At 44.1% G+C, this 19,072-nt stretch overlaps 1 protein-coding gene across 1 annotated transcript in view; it reads left to right on the forward strand.

The window, feature by feature from the left end:
• Positions 1-427: 427 nt before the first annotated feature.
• LOC115147149 (rhotekin-like) overlaps positions 428-19,072 on the forward strand; it is a 49,001-nt gene continuing 30,356 nt past the window's right edge. Inside the window, exons 1-8 of the mRNA XM_029689194.2 lie at positions 428-738; positions 9,793-9,992; positions 10,079-10,140; positions 16,890-16,943; positions 17,721-17,838; positions 18,075-18,326; positions 18,501-18,595; positions 18,680-18,780. Coding sequence (XP_029545054.1) covers positions 631-738; positions 9,793-9,992; positions 10,079-10,140; positions 16,890-16,943; positions 17,721-17,838; positions 18,075-18,326; positions 18,501-18,595; positions 18,680-18,780 — 990 coding nt within the window. The 5' untranslated portion in view covers positions 428-630. The remainder of the gene's footprint in view (positions 739-9,792; positions 9,993-10,078; positions 10,141-16,889; positions 16,944-17,720; positions 17,839-18,074; positions 18,327-18,500; positions 18,596-18,679; positions 18,781-19,072) is intronic.

The following is a 19,072-nucleotide window of genomic DNA, read 5'->3' on the forward strand; positions in this document are numbered from 1 at the left end:
TAAAAATGTGTGCTTCAGTAATGTTGGCTTCTTAGCATTCATTGTCATGGTTATCAACTGTACCACAGCAACGGAATGTAAATCACAGAGAATAGATGTGGTGGTGGCAGCTGCAGAGAAGTACTTGGGTGTAGAGGTTTTACTGCAGAGTTACAAGGTGTGTTAAACAAAAGTGTCCCATTGTCCCAGGCCGTTGGCCTAGTGTAGGATCAGTTAGGGTCAAAGTAGTGGAATGGGGTGGTATTTTATTTTATTTGTAATTATTATATATATTTTTATAGTGCTATTATAGGTGTAGGATTGGTTGGTAGTTCATTTTCATTTCACAAAGTGTAATTTGATCAATAGGTGGCGGCATGCACAAACAAATGTGCGAACGCCCTGATACCGAAGAAGAATTATTCCTCTCCACGCCCCCAACCCAACCGCACCCCTGGCTCCTTGGATAGTAGTAACGTTACCAACACGGCGATGACCCACGGACCTTACTATAACTTCTTGAATAACTTATTAATTTCTCGATAGCTTCTACTATAAAACAGTAGTCATAGTGCGGGTCTTCTCATTTTCAGGCTACCATTTGTCATAGCTTTTCAAGAATCCTTTTGACTTACATGGTAGGTTATTAGAATGTTTTGCCGAAATCAGGTGTCGAGAACCACGGTAGCAAGGGGGTCAGCATTGGATCTGGAAATACGACGACGGGGGCATTTCAACACTCTTACGGACACGGCACAGGTGAGTGGAGAGCTAACGTTTCGCTCCACAAAGTGATCATCCCGCCCTGTGTTAATGCGTTATACCATATTTTCCTGTTTTCTGCTGTTGATGCGGTGTATTTGGGTTCTCTATGATCAATTGGATCACAGTATATCAGGCTATTTGAAATAAGTAATGTGCTCTGCTCATAACTATAATGTAAAGGGGCAACTCGCATTTGAAACAATAACAAAGGGCACCGCCGACCCCCTGTTTTGATTTAAGCCTGGAGAAATGTTAGTCTTAAATTCATAGACAGAGCTATTGATGAAAGGACTGACCATCCAATATATCAAAGTTATAGTTCTAATGGGCTAGGCCAGTTGAACTCAGCTCTTGAGTAATTTAGAAGTTATATTCTTCAAGAGTCAATGAGTGTATATCATTTATAAGTCCTGCAAAAAAATGTACGTAGCAAAAGCAGATTGCCCCTTTTAACAATATTGCTTAGACTTCTTTTCCCCCTGAGAAAAAACTTATTGTGGCTTTTGGTGATTGATACAATGACATCACATACTGGAAATTTTGTGAACTTGTGAAATTTTGTGAATTTGTGAAATGACTCATACCTGAGTAATCTAGCTGGAAGGTACATATTGCTTCCTGGCCTTGAAATGATATTGTTTGTCTTGAGTAACAGTAACTCTTTAAGTCACTAATAAGAGGCGATACGATGCTTGAAATATTTTATAGTTCATATACACATTCATTCTCTCGCTCTCCATTCCTCCCTCCCATGGGAAATGAGACGCTTTTATTCCGACGTTATGTCATCCCCCCCCCAAGATCTTTGCCCTCTAGTCTTTATACTTGGCACAGCCAGATTTCTTATCAGACTCATTTAACACTTTTATCAGCTGCATAAAAACATGGAATGCTTTTTTCAGACTCACAGAATCAACTGATTACATAATAAAGTCACCAATCAACACTTAGACCAAGGGGCATCTTCAGGTGAATTGAAGAATAGACGGAGGGGAGAAATAGAGAGAAGATGAGAGATGAAGAGCTGAAATCCCAACACACAAACACCCACACACCTGACCTAACGCCAGGGAGTGGGAGGAGAGCAGACCAGACTGTGACTCATATCATTGCTCAGGTCCCGGAAGACCAGACAGCTCCATATGTCACAGTGAATGATTGATCCATAACTTCTGTTACCTCTCTAACTATGCGGTCAGTCTCACACAATGACTGTTCTGTCTGAGAGCAGCTTGGGGTTTTAAGCCTGCAGTATGTGATGCTGCCATTGGGGAAACCATCCGATGTCCTCCTGTGTAGTAAGTCTAATATTGACCTAATCATGACCGTCCATGTTTGATGTCCACAAGTTGGTTGCTGCTTAAGACATGGGTTGAGGTTAAAAACATTGGTTGGGTTCAAATGTAGCTTAAAACTACATCAGCTTTAAGCTAGCTAATTAGCACAGGTAGTCCACTCTGTCTTCCATAAACAAATGCTGTAACACCTATTAACGTGTGTATCAATTTAACCTTTAGTTTCTTTCATTTATTATTTCTTGCTGATATTAAAGATTATGGTCCTTATGCATCCAAAACCGTACCACACGGTGTTAATGTTCAGACCGAACGTTGCGGCTCTTAACAAAACTCCCCCGTACAGAAGACACCTTCGTCCTATGACGCTTATGTGTAATGTAATGGAGTCATGATCACGGGCTAAAATAATCCACCTCCTCTGCAGTTGACTGACCTTAGATCAGTAGGCCAGAGTGAGCTAGCTTTTACCACTCATTAACATCTCTGCATAGTGCTGCAGTGTAGAGAGCCTTGATAATACAGTGGCAGGTTCCAATATCAGATTGGACAGCATTTCATTGTGTTTTTACTGGCCAGTAACCCACTAGGCAGTCCAAATCCTTTTATACATTATTGGCTCCAACCCTCCCCCTCTGGAGTTGAATGGATTTGACAATGCTGTCTCACTGCAATGCCTGAGGTCTGTAACCATGTGCTCTATGAACTACGAATAGAATGGCCATTGGATGTAGTACAGAACAGTCCAGGAGAGGGCACTGTTGCTTACGATCTACTCAGTCATATTACAGTACAGTACATGCAAATCGTTGAATACTCTGAACCATGATGAAAACGGCATGCTAACAATAGGTCAGAGCTGAAGATGGTGGTAAGATATCTGTTGATATGACGTATGACTATGGCCTGTATATTACATGTCAGGTAAATGTCAGGTAAAGGACATCCAGGTATTAGGTTAGTCTCCCCAGAGGTGGGACTAGTCTGGGACTTGAAATAACAAGGCATACTAATCCATGTAAAATCCCCGCCTCCACTCCCCGTTGACTGGACCTTCTCTCGTCTCTCTGGCTGACTGTAGCTTTAATAACTCAAACTAGACCGGACTGTATGTTCTGTATTATAAGACTGGTGGAGTCATTCACAAAGTAGATGGTGGAGCTCTTTGAAGGACCGAGGAACATGAACATCTTTGAAAATAACCAGGTGAGTGTACAGAACAGTGTTGGTACAGAGGCAGTACCAGACCGTTTTACTATAGCTTGGTCGTTGCGTAGGGATGCTTGTAATATATGGTGTACATGTGTGAATATACTTAGAAAATCTTTCTCAGGAGCACCCATGATCACATATTTAGGATCATGTATTTATGTGTGTACAAGATGGCTCGTGAAGAATTTGATTGATGTATTGGAAGGAATATGGACTCTAGTCGGAATTTGGGCTGTGTAGACATCTGTTTGAAGTTGGGCCTGGATAGGAATTCTTATGTTTCTGCACAGATATGGTAATCAGGGACCTCATGTTAGGTGTGCTATATCCTGGTAGGTAACTGGTAGACTGGCGCAGCGGTCTAAGGCACTGCATCTAAGTGCTAGAGGTGTCACTACCAACCCTGGTTCGATCCCGGGATGTATCGCAACCAGCTGTTATTGGGAGTCCCATAGGGCGGTGCACAATTGGCCCAGCGTCGTGCTGGTTAGGGTTTGGCCGGTGTAGGTCGTCATTGTAAAATAAGAATTTGTTCATGACTAACTTGTTTAGTTTTAAAAAATAATGTAAAAATGGGATCTATCCATGCTTATAAGAAACATAACATACCATTGAGGGTAATGGTCAAAATACTATAATTAAATGATGTAGTAGTAGCAGCAGCAGCACAAAGCATGATCATTGATCTCTTCCAATCCTCCAATCTTAACCTGGTTTGAATGTGTATAGTGATATAGAGTTAAACCAATGTTGCCACAAAACCTAAAACAATACAGCATAAGTCACAGGCTAGATAATGTCACCACATTTTGCCCCACAACGTATTGTCTTAGCAGTCTGATCTGATTAATTATCCTGCCAGGTACCAATGCCAGTGGACACACACACACACACACACACCAAACCCTGATACTTTAGCTGGGTTGTTCCATGTCATTTCAGTAAGCCGGGACACCCACCATCTCAGATTCTTCTGAAATGGTTTTGGTGGTTAAAATGTATAAGATTAGCATTCCTGCAACATTATTTTGTTGAAATATAATTAAACTAATTGATTGCACTCAAATTGGCCATTTTTATTTATTTACAGGACTCGTATAATATTCAGTAAATATAATACACTGAACAAAAATCTAGATGCAAAAGATGCAACAATTTCAGAGATTTTACTGAGTTACAGTTCATATAAGGAAATCAGTCAATTTAAATAATTTAGGCCCTAATCTATTTGGAATTGTTTCCAGATCCTTGCGACATGGGGCTGTGCATTATCATGCTGAAACATGAGGTGATGGCAGTGGATGAATGGCATGACAATGGGCCTCAGGATCTCGTCACGGTATCTCTGTGCATTATCATGCTGAAACATGAGGTGATGGCAGTGGATGAATGGCATGACAATGGGCCTCAGGATCTCGTCACGGTATCTCTGTGCATTCAAATTGCCATTGATAAAATGTAATTGTGTTCATTGTCTGTAGCTTATGCCCGCCCGCCCATACCATAACCCCACCGCCACCATGACGCACTCTGTTCATAATGTTGACATCAGCAAACCGCTCGTCCACATGACGCCATACACACTGTCTGTCTGCCATCTGTGAAGAGCACACTTTTCCAATGTGCCAGTGGCCATCGATGTTGAGCATTTTCCCAGTGAAGTCGGTTACGACGCTGAACTGCAGTCTGCAAGACCCTGGTGAGGACGAAAAGCACGCAGATGAGCTTCCCTGGGATGTTTCTGACAGTGTTTGCAGAAATTCTTAGGTTGTGCAAACCCACAGTTTCATCAGCTGTCCGGGTGGCTGGTCTCACACGCGCAGGTGAAGAAGCTCGATGTGGAGTTCATGGGTTGGTGAGGCCAGTTGGATGTACTGCCAAATTCATTAATTTCTCTAACAGCTCTGGTGGACATTCCTGCAGTCAGCATGCCAATTTGCACACTCCTTTAATAAGAAAAGAAAAGACATCTTTCGACTCTGTCAATCACCATATTCTTATCGGCAGACTCAGTAGCCTCGGTTTTTCGGATGACTGCCCTGCCTGGTTCACCAATTACTTTGCAGACAGAGTTCAGTGTGTCAAATCGGAGGGCATGTTGTCCGGTCCTCTGGCAGTCTCTATGGGGGTGCCACAGGGCTCAATTCTCGGGCCGACTCTTTTCTCTGTGTATATCAATGATGTTGCTCTTGCTGCGGGCGATTCCCTGATCCACCTCTACGCAGACGACACCATTCTATACACTTTCGGCCCGTCATTGGACACTGTGCTATCTAACCTCCAATCGAGCTTCAATGCCATACAACACTCCTTCCGTGGCCTCCAACTGCTCTTAAACGCTAGTAAAACCAAATGCATGCTTTTCAACTGATCGCTGCCTGCACCCGCTTGCCCGACTAGCATCACCACACTGGATGGTTCCGACCTTGAATATGTGGACACCTATAAGTACCTAGGTGTCTGGCTAGACTGCAAACTCTCCTTCCAGACCCATATCAAACATCTCCAATCGAAAATCAAATTAGGAGTCGGATTTCTATTCCGCAACAAAGCCTTCACTCACGCTGCCAAGCTTACCCTAGTAAAACTGACTATCCTACCGATCCTCGACTTCGGCGATGTCATCTACAAAATTGCTTCCAACACTCTTCTCAGCAAACTGGATGCAGTTTATCACAGTGCCATCCGTTTTGTCACTAAAGCACCTTATACTACCCACCACTGCGACTTGTATGCTCTAGTCGGCTGGCCCTCGCTACATATTCGTCGCCAGATCCACTGGCTCCAGGTCATCTACAAGGCCATGCTAGGCAAAGCTCCGCCTTATCTCAGCTCACTGGTCACGATGGCAACACCCATCCGTAGCACGCGCTCCAGCAGGTGTATCTCATTGACCATCCCTAAAGCCAACACCTCATTCGGCCGCCTTTCGTTCCAGTACTCTGCTGCCTGTGACTGGAATGAATTGCAAAAATCGCTGAAGTTGGAGACTTTTATCTCCCTCACCAACTTTAAACATCTGCTATCTGAGCAGCTAACCGATCGCTGCAGCTGTACATAATCTATTGGTAAATAGCCCACCCATTTTCACCTACCTCATCCCCACAGTTTTTATTTACTTTTCTGCTCTTTTGCACACATTGTATATAGACTTCCCTTTTTTCTCTACTGTGTTATTGACTTGTTAATTGTTTACTCCATGTGTAACCCTGTGTTGTCTGTTCACACTGCTATGCTTTATCTTGGCCAGGTCGCAGTTGCAAATGAGAACCTGTTCTCAACTAGCCTACCTGGTTAAATAAAGGTGAAATTTAAAAAATAATAATAATAATTAAAATCTGTGGGATTGTGTGACAAAACTGCACATTTTAGAGTTCCCCTTTATTGCCCTGGCACAAGGTGCACCTGTGTAATGATCATGCTTTTTAATCAGCCTCTTGATATGCCACACCTGTTAGGTGGATGGATTATCTTGCAGTGACTTTTTCAAATGAAACATGCATGCCGCCTATAGCGAGCGCCAACCACTGGCGGCGCATTCTGCAAAATTGATTGCTTATAAGAGCAATTTATAAGTAAATGTTACAGCCTGCACTTCTATGCCAGAGAGGAACTGTTCAATATTTTACTTATTAGATGCTTGTGATCGATCTCCTGCCTTGGTATAGGCTATGAAATGAAATAGGCTATGATGTTGTGCTTCTATCACACAGCAACACCATGCTGTAGCGTTGTATTGTTGTCAAATATTTAAAATAGTGGATGGATGAATGGTAATATTTGTTATCTTCCTAGGTTATAGTAGCAGAAATACTGTAAGTCATGTCAGAAAAGGAGTCCTGCAATTTGATTGATTTATATAATGAAACGTATAAGGAGTACACTCCCAGTTATGCGATCTCCAACGGCGAATGTACTCGGCTTTTTAAAAAGAAAATGAGGCCCCAGGATTGTGTCTCCTATTTCTGTAGCGTGAGGCAGCTTGATGAACAACTACACCCCCTGGACAGGAAGCTAGTCTATAGAAGGGCCTTACCTCGACTCTATCCCCTTAATGCGGAGTGCAAACAGTGACGCACCGGGTCCCATTTTTACAGTCTATGGTATGACTCGGCCAGGGATCGAACTCCCAACCATTCAATCTCAGGGCGGTTACTCAAATCACAAGGCCACTGAGTGGTAGGGTAGGATAGGAATTTTAAGTGGGTGGGTGTGTCTCTTTCGGATGTCTGACAGTCCTCTGGTGTTCCTCCTCGTTTTTTTTGGACGTGGTGTTTATTATTATTTTTTTAAATTTAACTAGGCAAGTCAGTTAAGAACAAATTCTTATTTTCAATGACGGCCTAGGAACAGTGGGTTAACTGCCTGTTCAGGGGCAGAACGACAGATTTGTACCTTGTCAGCTCGGGGATTCGAACTTGCAACCTTTCGGTTACTAGTCCAACACTCTAACCACTAGGCTACCCTGCCGCCCCATCTGAGTGGACAGGTTAGAAGACTGTGAGGAGAGCTCAGAGACTACATCATGACCGAACAGACAGCGTTCTTCTTGACTTGCGTCATAAGTGCCAAACAACAACAAAGCCAGCACCTCGCCACTGTTTTGGTAAACCGCTGAGGAAAGGGGCTCATAAGGCATTTCTAAGTAATGTTCTTCAAGAAACAATGGGTACGAGGTTTATGTACACTGTTTGTACCAAACATTAATATTTAGTTCCACAGAGATGCTGACCCATGTTGACTCCAGTGCTTCACACAGTTGTGTCAAGTTGGCTGAATGGCCTTTGGGGGGTGGAGCATTCTTGATAAACACAGCAAACTGTTGAGCGTGAGAAACCCAGCAGCGTTGGAGTTCTTGACACACTCATACCAGTGCTCCTGGCACCTACTACCATAGCCCGGTCAAATAAGGGATCATAGCTTTCACCTGGATTCACCTGGCCAGTCTGTCATGGAAAGAGCAGGTGTTTCTAATGTTTTGTACACTCCGTGTTTAATTAAATTAAAAGTCCAAAAATGTATGTGTAATCACACATCACAGTCTGTTTAACCCAAGATGCTATTTTGACCGGGTCTATCAGAGTGGACATTCCTGCAGTCAGCATTCCAATTGCATGCTCCCTCAACTTGAGACATCTGTAGCATTGTGTTGTGTGACAAAACGGCACATTTTTTAAATTGGCCTTTTATTGTCCCCAGCACAAGGTGCACCTGTGTAACGATCATGCTGTTTAATAAGCTTCTTGATGTGCCACACCTGTCAGGTGGATGGATTATCTTGGAAAAGGAAAAATGCTCACTGACGGGGATGTAAATGAATAGCACAAAACTTAAGAGAAATAAGCTTTTGGTGCATTTCTGGGATCTTTTATTTCATGTAACACTTTACATGTTGTGTTTATATTGTTTTTCAGTGTAATAATAATGATTATTATTATTTGGTGGGTGCCTATTTGTCCTATTTCACACAAGTACAAGTGTGTATTGAACATTTGTTTTTTGCATCTGTTTTTGCATCTCAGGGAGTGAGGGTCACAGCTAATAAATATAGTACCAAACCTCCTAGTTGGACCAAACATTTTCCTGACAACAAATTCTGCTAAATGTTTAAGGGGGAAACTGCTGAAAATGCTATTACAATCCAGCTCTTAGTGGGCTGCAGGATGGCACTGATGCAGCAAGCTGGGACAAGATCACTCCTATGACTTAAATGACATTTTTCACACATTTGACCTAATAGCAGGAATGGCATCACCTAGTGGTCAGAACCTGGTAATGTCAGGATGTCTGATGGGACATAAAATCTAACAACTTCAGACAAATTTATCTGAACAGTTGGAAAAGAACCATCACCTAATTCACTGAGAATATATTGCATAATTTGAAGAAACCATACTCTGAGCTGCAGCTCCATACTACTTGTCATACACTGTTCATGTATACTTGTTGTTGGGGTGGGTGTGGGGGGGTCTGTGGGAGGGTTTTACATTTTGGGGGGGGATTCCTCATATCTTATTGATTGTAAGGAAAAAGTTTGGACCACATTGGACGTTAGGTACTATATTTATTGAATACTATATGAATCCTATACATTATAAATGGCCAATTTGGGCCCAATCAATTATCTTAACTTCTCAAGAGATCAGATTATATTCCATCAAAATGTTAAAGGAATGCTCATTTTATCTGTTTCTAACTACAGACACAATTTCAGAACAAACTGAGATGGTGGGTGTCGATCCTATTTCTTGTGCTGTTTGAAGTGGAAAGCCCAAGCTGCTTGTTTGTCTAGGGTTTCTGGTAAACAGGACAGAATATATCCTTACTGCCCTCATCCTTCTGACTCGGCCTGGTCCAAGACCTCTGACTTCTGTTGAGTCGGGTAGTGTTGGGAGCTGTTGTTAGATATGGCATTGTTGAATGTGGAGGAAGGGTCACCTAGCTGTACACAAACTGATGAGTAAAGTAGAGCCTCTCTTATCTTTTCTGTAATCTTTCTCTCCCTATTGCTCTTGCTCTCCTCTGTCACTCAACCAATCAGGATGGTGAGGTGCAGCGTCAGATAGACCGCGAGGTGCGGATGCGTGAGGGGGCCAGTAAGCTGCTGGCTGCGTGCTCCCAGAGAGACCAGGCCCTGGAGGCCTCCAAGAGCCTGCTCACCTGCAACACCCGCATCCTGGCCCTGCTCAGCCAGCTGCAGAGGATGAGGGAGGCCCAGGTCCTGCAGAGAGTAGGCCACAGGTAGGAGAGAGAGCGGGTGGGTTTGGGGCAGTTTGCTGTCAGAACAATTTAGTAAATAAATAAAACCACTGTGTTCTCCGCTGCAGGTCCTGTATTGGTGGGTCACTGGATGAGAGGCTGCCCTGCATGGGTCATGTGGCCATCTCAGGTGAGCGTGTACACATGCGCACACAGACACCATTGTAAGATGGCGCCGATAGATGGCAGCTTCGCTTCAAGTCCTTAGGAAACTGTGCAGTATTTTTTGTTGTTGTATGTATTATTCTTACATTGTTAGCCCAGAAAACCTCAAGTGTTATTACATACAGCCGGGAAGAACTATTGGATATCAGAGATGTCAACTTACCAGCACAACCAACACTACGACCAGGAATACGACTTTCCCGAAGCGGATCCTTTGTCTGCACCTCCCAGGGCATTTGAACTGATTCCAGAGGCAGACCCAAAATAAAGCCGTCGGAGGAGAGAGTGCCGGAGCCGTCTTCTAGTGGGGCTTCAGATGCGCACACATCACCCACCGCTTCCGAGTACATTACTCGCTAATGTCCAGTCCCTAGTTAACAAAGTCGACGGAATTAGGGCAAGAGTTGCTTTCCAAAGAGATATCCGGGATTGTAACATACTCTGTTTCACGGAGACATGGCTAGCTGGGGACATGCTCTCAGAGTCCGTACAGCCAACAGAATTTTCAGTGCATTGCGCCAACAGGAACAAACATCTCTCTGGTAAGAAGAAGTGTGGGAGTAATTGTAACAACATACAATAACTCACGTCCTTTTCTTCACCTGACATAGAATTCCTCACAATCAAATGCTGACCGTATTATCTCCCAAGATAACTCTTCTCGGTTATTGTCACAGCCTTGTCCCCCCGCAAGCGGATACCAATACGGCCATCAAGGAACTTCACTGGACTTTATGCAAACTGGAAACCACATATCCTGAGGCAGCATTTATTGTAGCTGGGGATTTTAACAAAGCTAATCTGAGAACAAGGCTATCAGCATATCGATTGCAGTACACGAGCGAGTAACACACGTGATCACTGCTACTCTAACTTCCGCAATGCATACAAGGCCCTCCCCGCCCTCCTTTTGGCAAAGCTGACCATGACTTCATCTGTTAGGTCCACAGATGATGCAATCTCAACCACACTGCCCTAACCCATCTGGACAAGAGGAATACCTACGTGAGAATGCTGTTCATCGACTACAGCTCAGCATTTAACACCATAGTACCCTCCAAACTTGTCATCAAGCTCGAGACCCTGGGTCTAGACCCCGCCCTGTGCAACTGGGTACTGGACTTCCTGACGGGCCGCCCCCAGGTGGTGAGGGTAGGTAACAACATCTCCACCCCGCTGATCCTCAACACTGGGGACACAAGGGTGCGTTCTGAGCCCTCTCCTGTACTCCCTGTTCACCCACCACTGCGTGGCCATGCACATCTCCAACTCAATCATCAAGTTTGTGGACGACACTACAGTGGTAGGCTTTTTTAATTTAATTTTACCTTTTATTTAACCAGGCAAGTCAGTTAAGAACAGATTCTTATTTTCAATGATGGCCTAGGAACAGTGGGTTAACTGCCTGTTCAGGGGCAGAACGACAGATTTGTACCTTGTCAGCTCGGGGATATGAACTTCGGTTACTTTCGGTTACTAGTCCAATGCTCTAACCACTAGGCTACCCTGCCGCCCCGGGTAGCCTAGCTTGATTACCAACAACGACGAGACGGCCTACAGGGAGGAGGTGAGGGCCCTTGGAGTGTGGTGTCAGGAAAATAACCTCACACTCAACGTCAACAAAACTAAGGAGATGATTGTGGAATTCAGGAAACAGCAGAGGGAGCACCCCCCTATCCACATCGATGGGACAGTAGTGGAGAGGGTAGTAAGTTTTAAGTTCCTCGGCGTACACATCACAGACAAACTGAATTGGTCCACCCACACAGACAGCATCGTGAAGAAGGCGCAGCAGCGCCTCTTCAACCTCAGGAGGCTGAAGAAATTCGGCTTGTCACCAAAAGCACTCACAAACTTCTACAGATGCACAATCGAGAGCATCCTGTTGGGCTGTATCACCGCCTGGTACGGGAACTGCTCTGCCCACAACCGTAAGGCTCTCCAGAGGGTAGTGAGGTCTGCACAACGCATCACCGGGGGCAAACTACCTGCCCCCCAGGACACCTACACCACCCGATGTCACAGGAAGGCCATAAAGATCATCAAGGACAACAACCACCCGAGCCACTGCCTGTTCACCCCGCTATCATCCAGAAGGCGAGGTCAGTACAGGTGCATCAAAGCAGTGACCGAGAGACTGAAAAACAGCTTCTATCTCAAGGCCAATCAGACTGTTAAACAGCCGCCACTAACATTGAGTGGCTCCTGCCAACACACTGACTCAACTCCAGCCACTTTAATAATGGGAATTTATGTAAAATATATCACTAGCCACTTTAAACAATGCTACTTAATATAATGTTTACATACCCTACATTATTCATCTCATATGTATATACTGTACTCTATCATCTACTGCATCTTCATGTAATACATGTATCACTAGCCACTTTAACTATGCCACTTTGTTTACATACTCATCTCATATGTATATACTGCACTCAATACCATCTACTGTATCTTGCCTATGCCGCTCTGTACCATCACTCACTCATATATCTTTATGTACATATTCTTTATCCCTTTACACCAGTGTGTATAAGGTAGTAGTTTTGGAATTGTTAGGTTAGATTACTCGTTGGTTATTACTGCATTGTCGGAACTAGAAGCACAAGCATTTCACTACACTCGCATTAACATCTGCTAACCATGTGTATGTGACAAATACATTTGATTTGATTTGAATAGGCAGGAACTAAAATAGGAATCGCCCGTGCTTAGGTCTATCCATTGCTGGTCTGGCCAATCGTATTCCACGCTTCGAGTGCTTCGATCACGTGGACTGGGATATGTTCCGGGTAGCCTCAGACAATAACATTGACATATACACTGACTCGGTGAGCGAGTTTATAAGGAAGTGCATAGGAGATGTTGTACCCACTGTGACTATTAAAACGTTCCCTTGCCAGAAACCGTGGCTGAAAGCACGTACCACCGCATGTAATCATGGCTAAGCGACTGGAAACATGGCCGAATACAGTGTAGTTATTCCCTCCGTAAGGCAATCAAACAAGCAAGGCGTCACTATAGAGACAAAGTTGAGTCGCAATTCAACGGCTCAAACCTGAGACAGTTGAGGTCTGAAGTTTACATACACCTACATTTCAATTCAGTTTTTCCACAATTCCTGACATTTAATCCTAGTAAAAATTCCCTGTCTTAGGTCAGTTAGGATGACCACTTTATTTTAAGAATGTGAAATGTCAGAATAATAGTAGAGTGATTTATTTCCGCTTTTATTTCTTTCATCACATTCCCAGTGGGTCAGAAGTTTACATACACTCAATTAGTATTTGGTAGCATTGCCTTTAAATTGTTTAACTTGGGTCAAACGTTTCGGGTAGCCTTCCACAAGCTTCCCACAATAAGTTGGGTGAATTTTGGCCCATTCCTCCTGACAGAGCTGGTGTAACTGAGTCAGGTTTGTAGGCCTCCATGCTCGCACATGCTTTTTCAGTTCTACCCACACATGTTCTATAGGATTGAGGTCAGGGCTTTGTGATGGCCACCCCAAAATCTGAATTTTGTTGTCCTTAAGCCATTTTGCCACAACTTTGGAAGTATGCTTGGGGTCATTGACCATTTGGAAGACCTATTTGCGACCAAGCTTTAACTTCCTGACTGATGTCTATAGATATTGCTTTAATATATCCACATAATTTTCGTCCCTCATGATGCCATCTATTCTGTGAAATGCACCAGTCCCTGCAGCAAAACACCCCCAAAACATCATACTGCCACTTTCGTGCTTCACGGTTGGGATGTTGTTCTTTGGCTTGCAAGCCTCTCCCTTTTTCCTCCAAACATAAAGATGGTCATTATGGCCAAACAGTTCTATTTTTGTTTCATCAGACCAGAGGACATTTCTCCAAAAAGTATGATCTTTGTCTCCATGTGCAGTTGCAAATTGTAGTCTGGTTATTTTTATGGTGGTTTTGGAGCAGTGGCTTATTCCTTGCTGAGTGGCCTTTCAGGTTATGTTGATATATAGGAGTAGTTTTACTGTGGATATAGATACTTTTGTACCTGTTTCCTCCAGCATCTTCACAAGGTCCTTTGCTGTTGTTCTGGGATTGATTTGCACTTTTCGCACCAAAGTTTGTTCATCTCTAGAAGTCTCTAGGCTGCGCGATCCCATGATCTTTGTACAGATGAATGTGGTACCTTCAGGCGTTTGGAAATTGCTCCCAAGGATGAACCAGACTTGTGAAGGTCTACAATTTCTTTCCTGAGGTCTTGGCTGATTTCTTTTGATTTTCCCATGATGTCAAGCAAAGAGGCACTGAGTTTGAAGGTAGGCATCCACAGGTACACCTCCAATTGACTCAAATGATGTCGATTAGCCTATCAGAAGCTTCTAAAGCCATAACATCATTTTCTGGAATTTTCCAAGCTGTTTAAAGGCACAGTCAACTTAGTGTATGTAAACTTCTGACCCACTGGAATTGTGAAACAGTGAATTATAAGTGAAATAAGCTGTCTGTAAACAATTGTTGGAAAAATGACTTGTCATGCACAAAGTAGATGCTTGCTTAGTCCCCTCCTGTACTCCCTGTTCACCAAGACTGCGTGGCATTAAGTTTCCTGATGACATGACGGTGGCTGGCCTGTGTCATCCACAAAGTAGATGTCTTATCAGACTTGCCAAAACCAGAGTTTGTTAACAAGATATTTGTGGAGTAGTTGAAAAAACGAGTTTTAATGACTCTAACCTAAGTGTGTACATTTCCGACTTCAACTGTATGTGGCTACAGACAATCACGGATTACAAAAAGAAAAACCAGCCCCGTCACGGACATCGACGTCTTGCTCCCAGACATATTAAACTTCTTTGCGCGTTTGCAGGACAATACAGTGCCACCGACACAGCCCGCTACCAAAGACTGTGGGCTCTCCTTCTCTGTGGCCGACGTGAGTAAAACATTTAAATGTGTTAACCCTCGCAAGATTGCTGGCCCAGATGGCATCCCTAGCCGCGTTCTCAGAAGCATGCGCAGACCAGCTGGCTGGTGTGTTTACGGAAATATTCAATCAATCCCTATCCCAGTTTGCTGTCCCCACATGCTTCAAGATGGCCACCATTGTTCCTGTTTCCAAGAAAGCTAAGGTAACTTAACTAAATGGCTATCGCCCCGTAGCACTCACTTCTGTCATCATGAAGTGCTTTGAGAGACTAGTCAAGGATCATATCACCTCCACTCTACCCTAGACCCAATTCAATTTGCTTACCGCCCCAATAGGGTCACAGACGATGCAATCGCCATCACACTGCCCTATTCCATCTGGACAAGAGGAATACCTATCTAAGAATGCTGTTTATTGACTACAGCTCAGCATTCAACACCATAGTACCCTCCAATTTCATCATTAAGCTTGAGACCCTGGGTCTTTACCCCGCCCTGTGCAACTGGGTCCTGGACTTCCTGACGGTCCTCCCCCAGGTGGTGAAGGTAGGAAACAACATCCTTAACACTGGGGTTCCACAAGGGTGCATTCTCAGCCCTCTCCTGTACTCCCTGTTTACACACGACTGGGTGGCCATGCATGCCTCCAACTCAATCATCAAGTTTGCTGACGACACTACAGTGGTAGGCTCGATTACCAACAATGAGGAAGGAGGAAGTGAGGGCCCTCAGTGTGTGCCAGGCAAATAACCTCACATTCAATGTCAGCAAAACAAAGGAGATGATCGTGGACTTCAGGAAACAGCAGTGGGAGCACCCCCCTATGTACATCGACGGGACAGCAGTGGAGAAGGTGGTAAATTCCTCGTTGTACATATCACCGACAAATTTAAATGGTCCACTCGCACAGACAGTGTGGTGAAGGTGCAACAGTGCCTCTTCAACCTCAGGAAGCTGAAAAAATGTGGCTTGTCACCGAAAACCCTCACTAACTTTTACAGGTGCACAATTGAGAGCACCCTGTCGGGTATCATTACCTGGTACGGCAACTGCACCGCCCACGACCGCAGGGCTCTCCAGAGGGTGGTGCGGTCTGCACAACACATCACCGGGGTCAAACTACCTGCCCTCCAGGACACCTACAGCACCCGATGTCACAGGAAGGCAAAAAAGATAATCAAGGACAACAACCACCCGAGCCACTGCCTGTTCACCCTGCTTCCATCCAGAAGGGAAGGTCAGTACAGGTGCTTCAAAGCTGGGACAGAGAGATTGAAAAACTGTTTCTCATCAGATTGTTAAACAGCCATCACTAGCACAGAGAGGCGGCTGCCTACCTACAGACTTGATACCATTGGCCACTTTAATAAATGGAACACTAGTCACTTTAATAATGTTTACATATCTCACATTACTTATCTCATATGTATATACTGTATACTGTATCCTTCACTATCTATTCTTTACTATCTATTGCATCTTAGCCGCTCTGCCACTGCTCATCCATATATTTTATACTTATATATTCTCATCCCATTCCTTTACTAGATTATGTGTAGTAGGTTTTGTTGTGGAATTGTTAGATATTACCTGTTAAGATACTGCTGCATTAAGTAGAAGCATAAGCATTTCGCTACACTCGCAATAACATCTGCTAACCATGTGTATGTGACAATAAAATGTGATTTGATTTTGATTTGACCAACAGATACGGGTCGGAGTACTATATCTTACAGAAATGTCTCATTCTCTCTCTCTCTCTCTCGCTGACCCTCAATCCACCCGTTCTGCTCTTCCTCCTCCACTCCAGACCTGCGTATCCCACTCATGTGGAAAGACTCAGAGTACTTCAAGAGCAAAGGAGGTGAGTCCCACATAACCTTAAATGGCGCTGTCACTAACCCTGTCATGACGACGCATCATGTGGCAATGCCTGGAAACGCACCAATTTTGGGGGTTTAAATCGGCGCTCCTGAACACCGGCCCTGAACATCTCGCATCCAGTAACAACATTGGACAGTAATAGCACTTGATGGCATCCATCTCCTAACAGTAATGTTTGAATTGAACGGAACAGCCACTGGAAACCCTTTGGTCAGAATAGAATGCAGGTGGTGCATATTGAGAGAGTGGAGTCTCTACTGGCTATTTGTTTTTATTTAAGTGCACCCGGCCGGTACGTCATCAGTTCATCAGAGTTTATTTTGAGCCATATCTCTCCCACCACTACCAGACTGGCCTGAGTACATACATTCCATTGATGGAGTAAATCTAAGGTCTCAATCTATAATCTTGTCTAAACCAGTTACGTGGCTAATCCATGCAGATTATGACTCGTGCATGTGGGGTAAGCACAGTCAATTAACCGCCTCCTGTTTGTTTCTAAAAACACTTGTATTATTGTGGCTCCTCTCAGAGCTACATCTGAAATCAGGTCAGATTTAAAGGTCACACCGGTTAATCCTGTGAAGGTTATTGGACTCTTATTTAACCTACTACGTTCTCACTATTTTTCTGCCATCTCTGTCCTGTTCTCTTTCTGCTCTCTGCCCATCTTCTTTTCTCTAAAACTCCATCCTCTCCATCTCCCACTCTATTCTATTCCATCTTGCTCTTCTCTCTCTCTCTCACTCTCTTTCAGAGCTGCATCACTGTGCTGTGTTCTGTCTGCTCCAGTGTGGCAGAGAGATCTATGACACAGACCTGGTGATGGCGGACAGGACTTTGACTGACATCTGCTTCGAGGACACCATCATATTGCAAGTGGAGTTGCTCTCATTTTGTCTCCTTCATTTATATGACACTATTAGTGCAGGTGATGTAGCATTTTGTCTGTGGTTTTAATATTTGCTTAGAAACATATAGAGAGCTTCTGTCCTCTTCAGTTTAATTATGTTTGTGTGTAATTCTGTATTTCATTATGTCCATGTTTCTTTGTTGATATTTGTTGCTATATTCATCTGTGTGCGTGTGTTGGTTCTTGTATATGATCCAGTAAGGAGGCGAGCCCGAGCTTTGAGCTCCGTGTGGAGCTATACAGTACCTGTGTGGTGGAGGACTTCTCTCCGGGCCCAGGGGCACTAGGACCCAGGAGACATAACCGCCTCAGCAGCTCCCTCGGCTGCACCTCTGGGAGGAGGATCAGGGCAGCTCTAGAGTCTGCAGCCTGTGGTACCATACCCAACGTAGAGGGATGTGATGGAGGAGGAGGGTCTCCACCACCTCTGCTGCCTGCTCTCTGTACAGAGTGAGTGTTGATGTAACAGCTTGCACACGCATGACACACACACACAACTGGAATCAAATGCAACGGCGATGCACATAATGTCAACTCAAACTGGCCACACAAGTCGTCAAATATGCATACTCACATGCAGTACATTCCGACTAACTGTTGATTGTGTGTGGATTCTGTTTGCAGGGGGCCAAAGTTTCACCTTCTGGCCCACACCACACTGACAATAGCACATGTTCAGGACAGCTTCAGAACACACGACCTGTCCATATCAGCCACAGGTGAGTGGCGACTCCTCTCTCTTTTGGCTGTTTACTGTCCTTGAATAGCAAAAGCAACAAACTCATCAACCAACATTGTTCCAGAGGACAGTGCATTCTGGCTGCCTCTCTATGGCAGTGTGTGTTGCCGTCTGGCCGCCCAGCCTCTCTGTATGACCCAGCAGGTTATCAGCGGCAGGATCAAGGTGAGTTAACTCTTTGTCATCGCCCTTAGTATCACACCCACCATCATCATTCGCATCATTTGTTTAATCATTCTCAGTTTTAGATCATTAGAGTCGTAATGACGGTGCCTTCGGAAAGTATTCAGTCACCTTGACTTTTTCCACGTTTTGTTTACGTTACAGCCTGATTTCTAAAATGGATTCAATCATTTTTTTTTCTTCATCAATCTACGCAGAATACGCCGTAATCACAAAATAAAAATAGTTTTTTAGATTTTTTTGGTAAATGCATATAAAAACTTTATCACATTTA

The sequence above is a fragment of the Oncorhynchus nerka genome, linkage group LG19 (genome assembly GCF_034236695.1).
Source record: "Oncorhynchus nerka isolate Pitt River linkage group LG19, Oner_Uvic_2.0, whole genome shotgun sequence".
Classification (NCBI taxonomy): Eukaryota; Metazoa; Chordata; class Actinopteri; order Salmoniformes; family Salmonidae; genus Oncorhynchus; species Oncorhynchus nerka.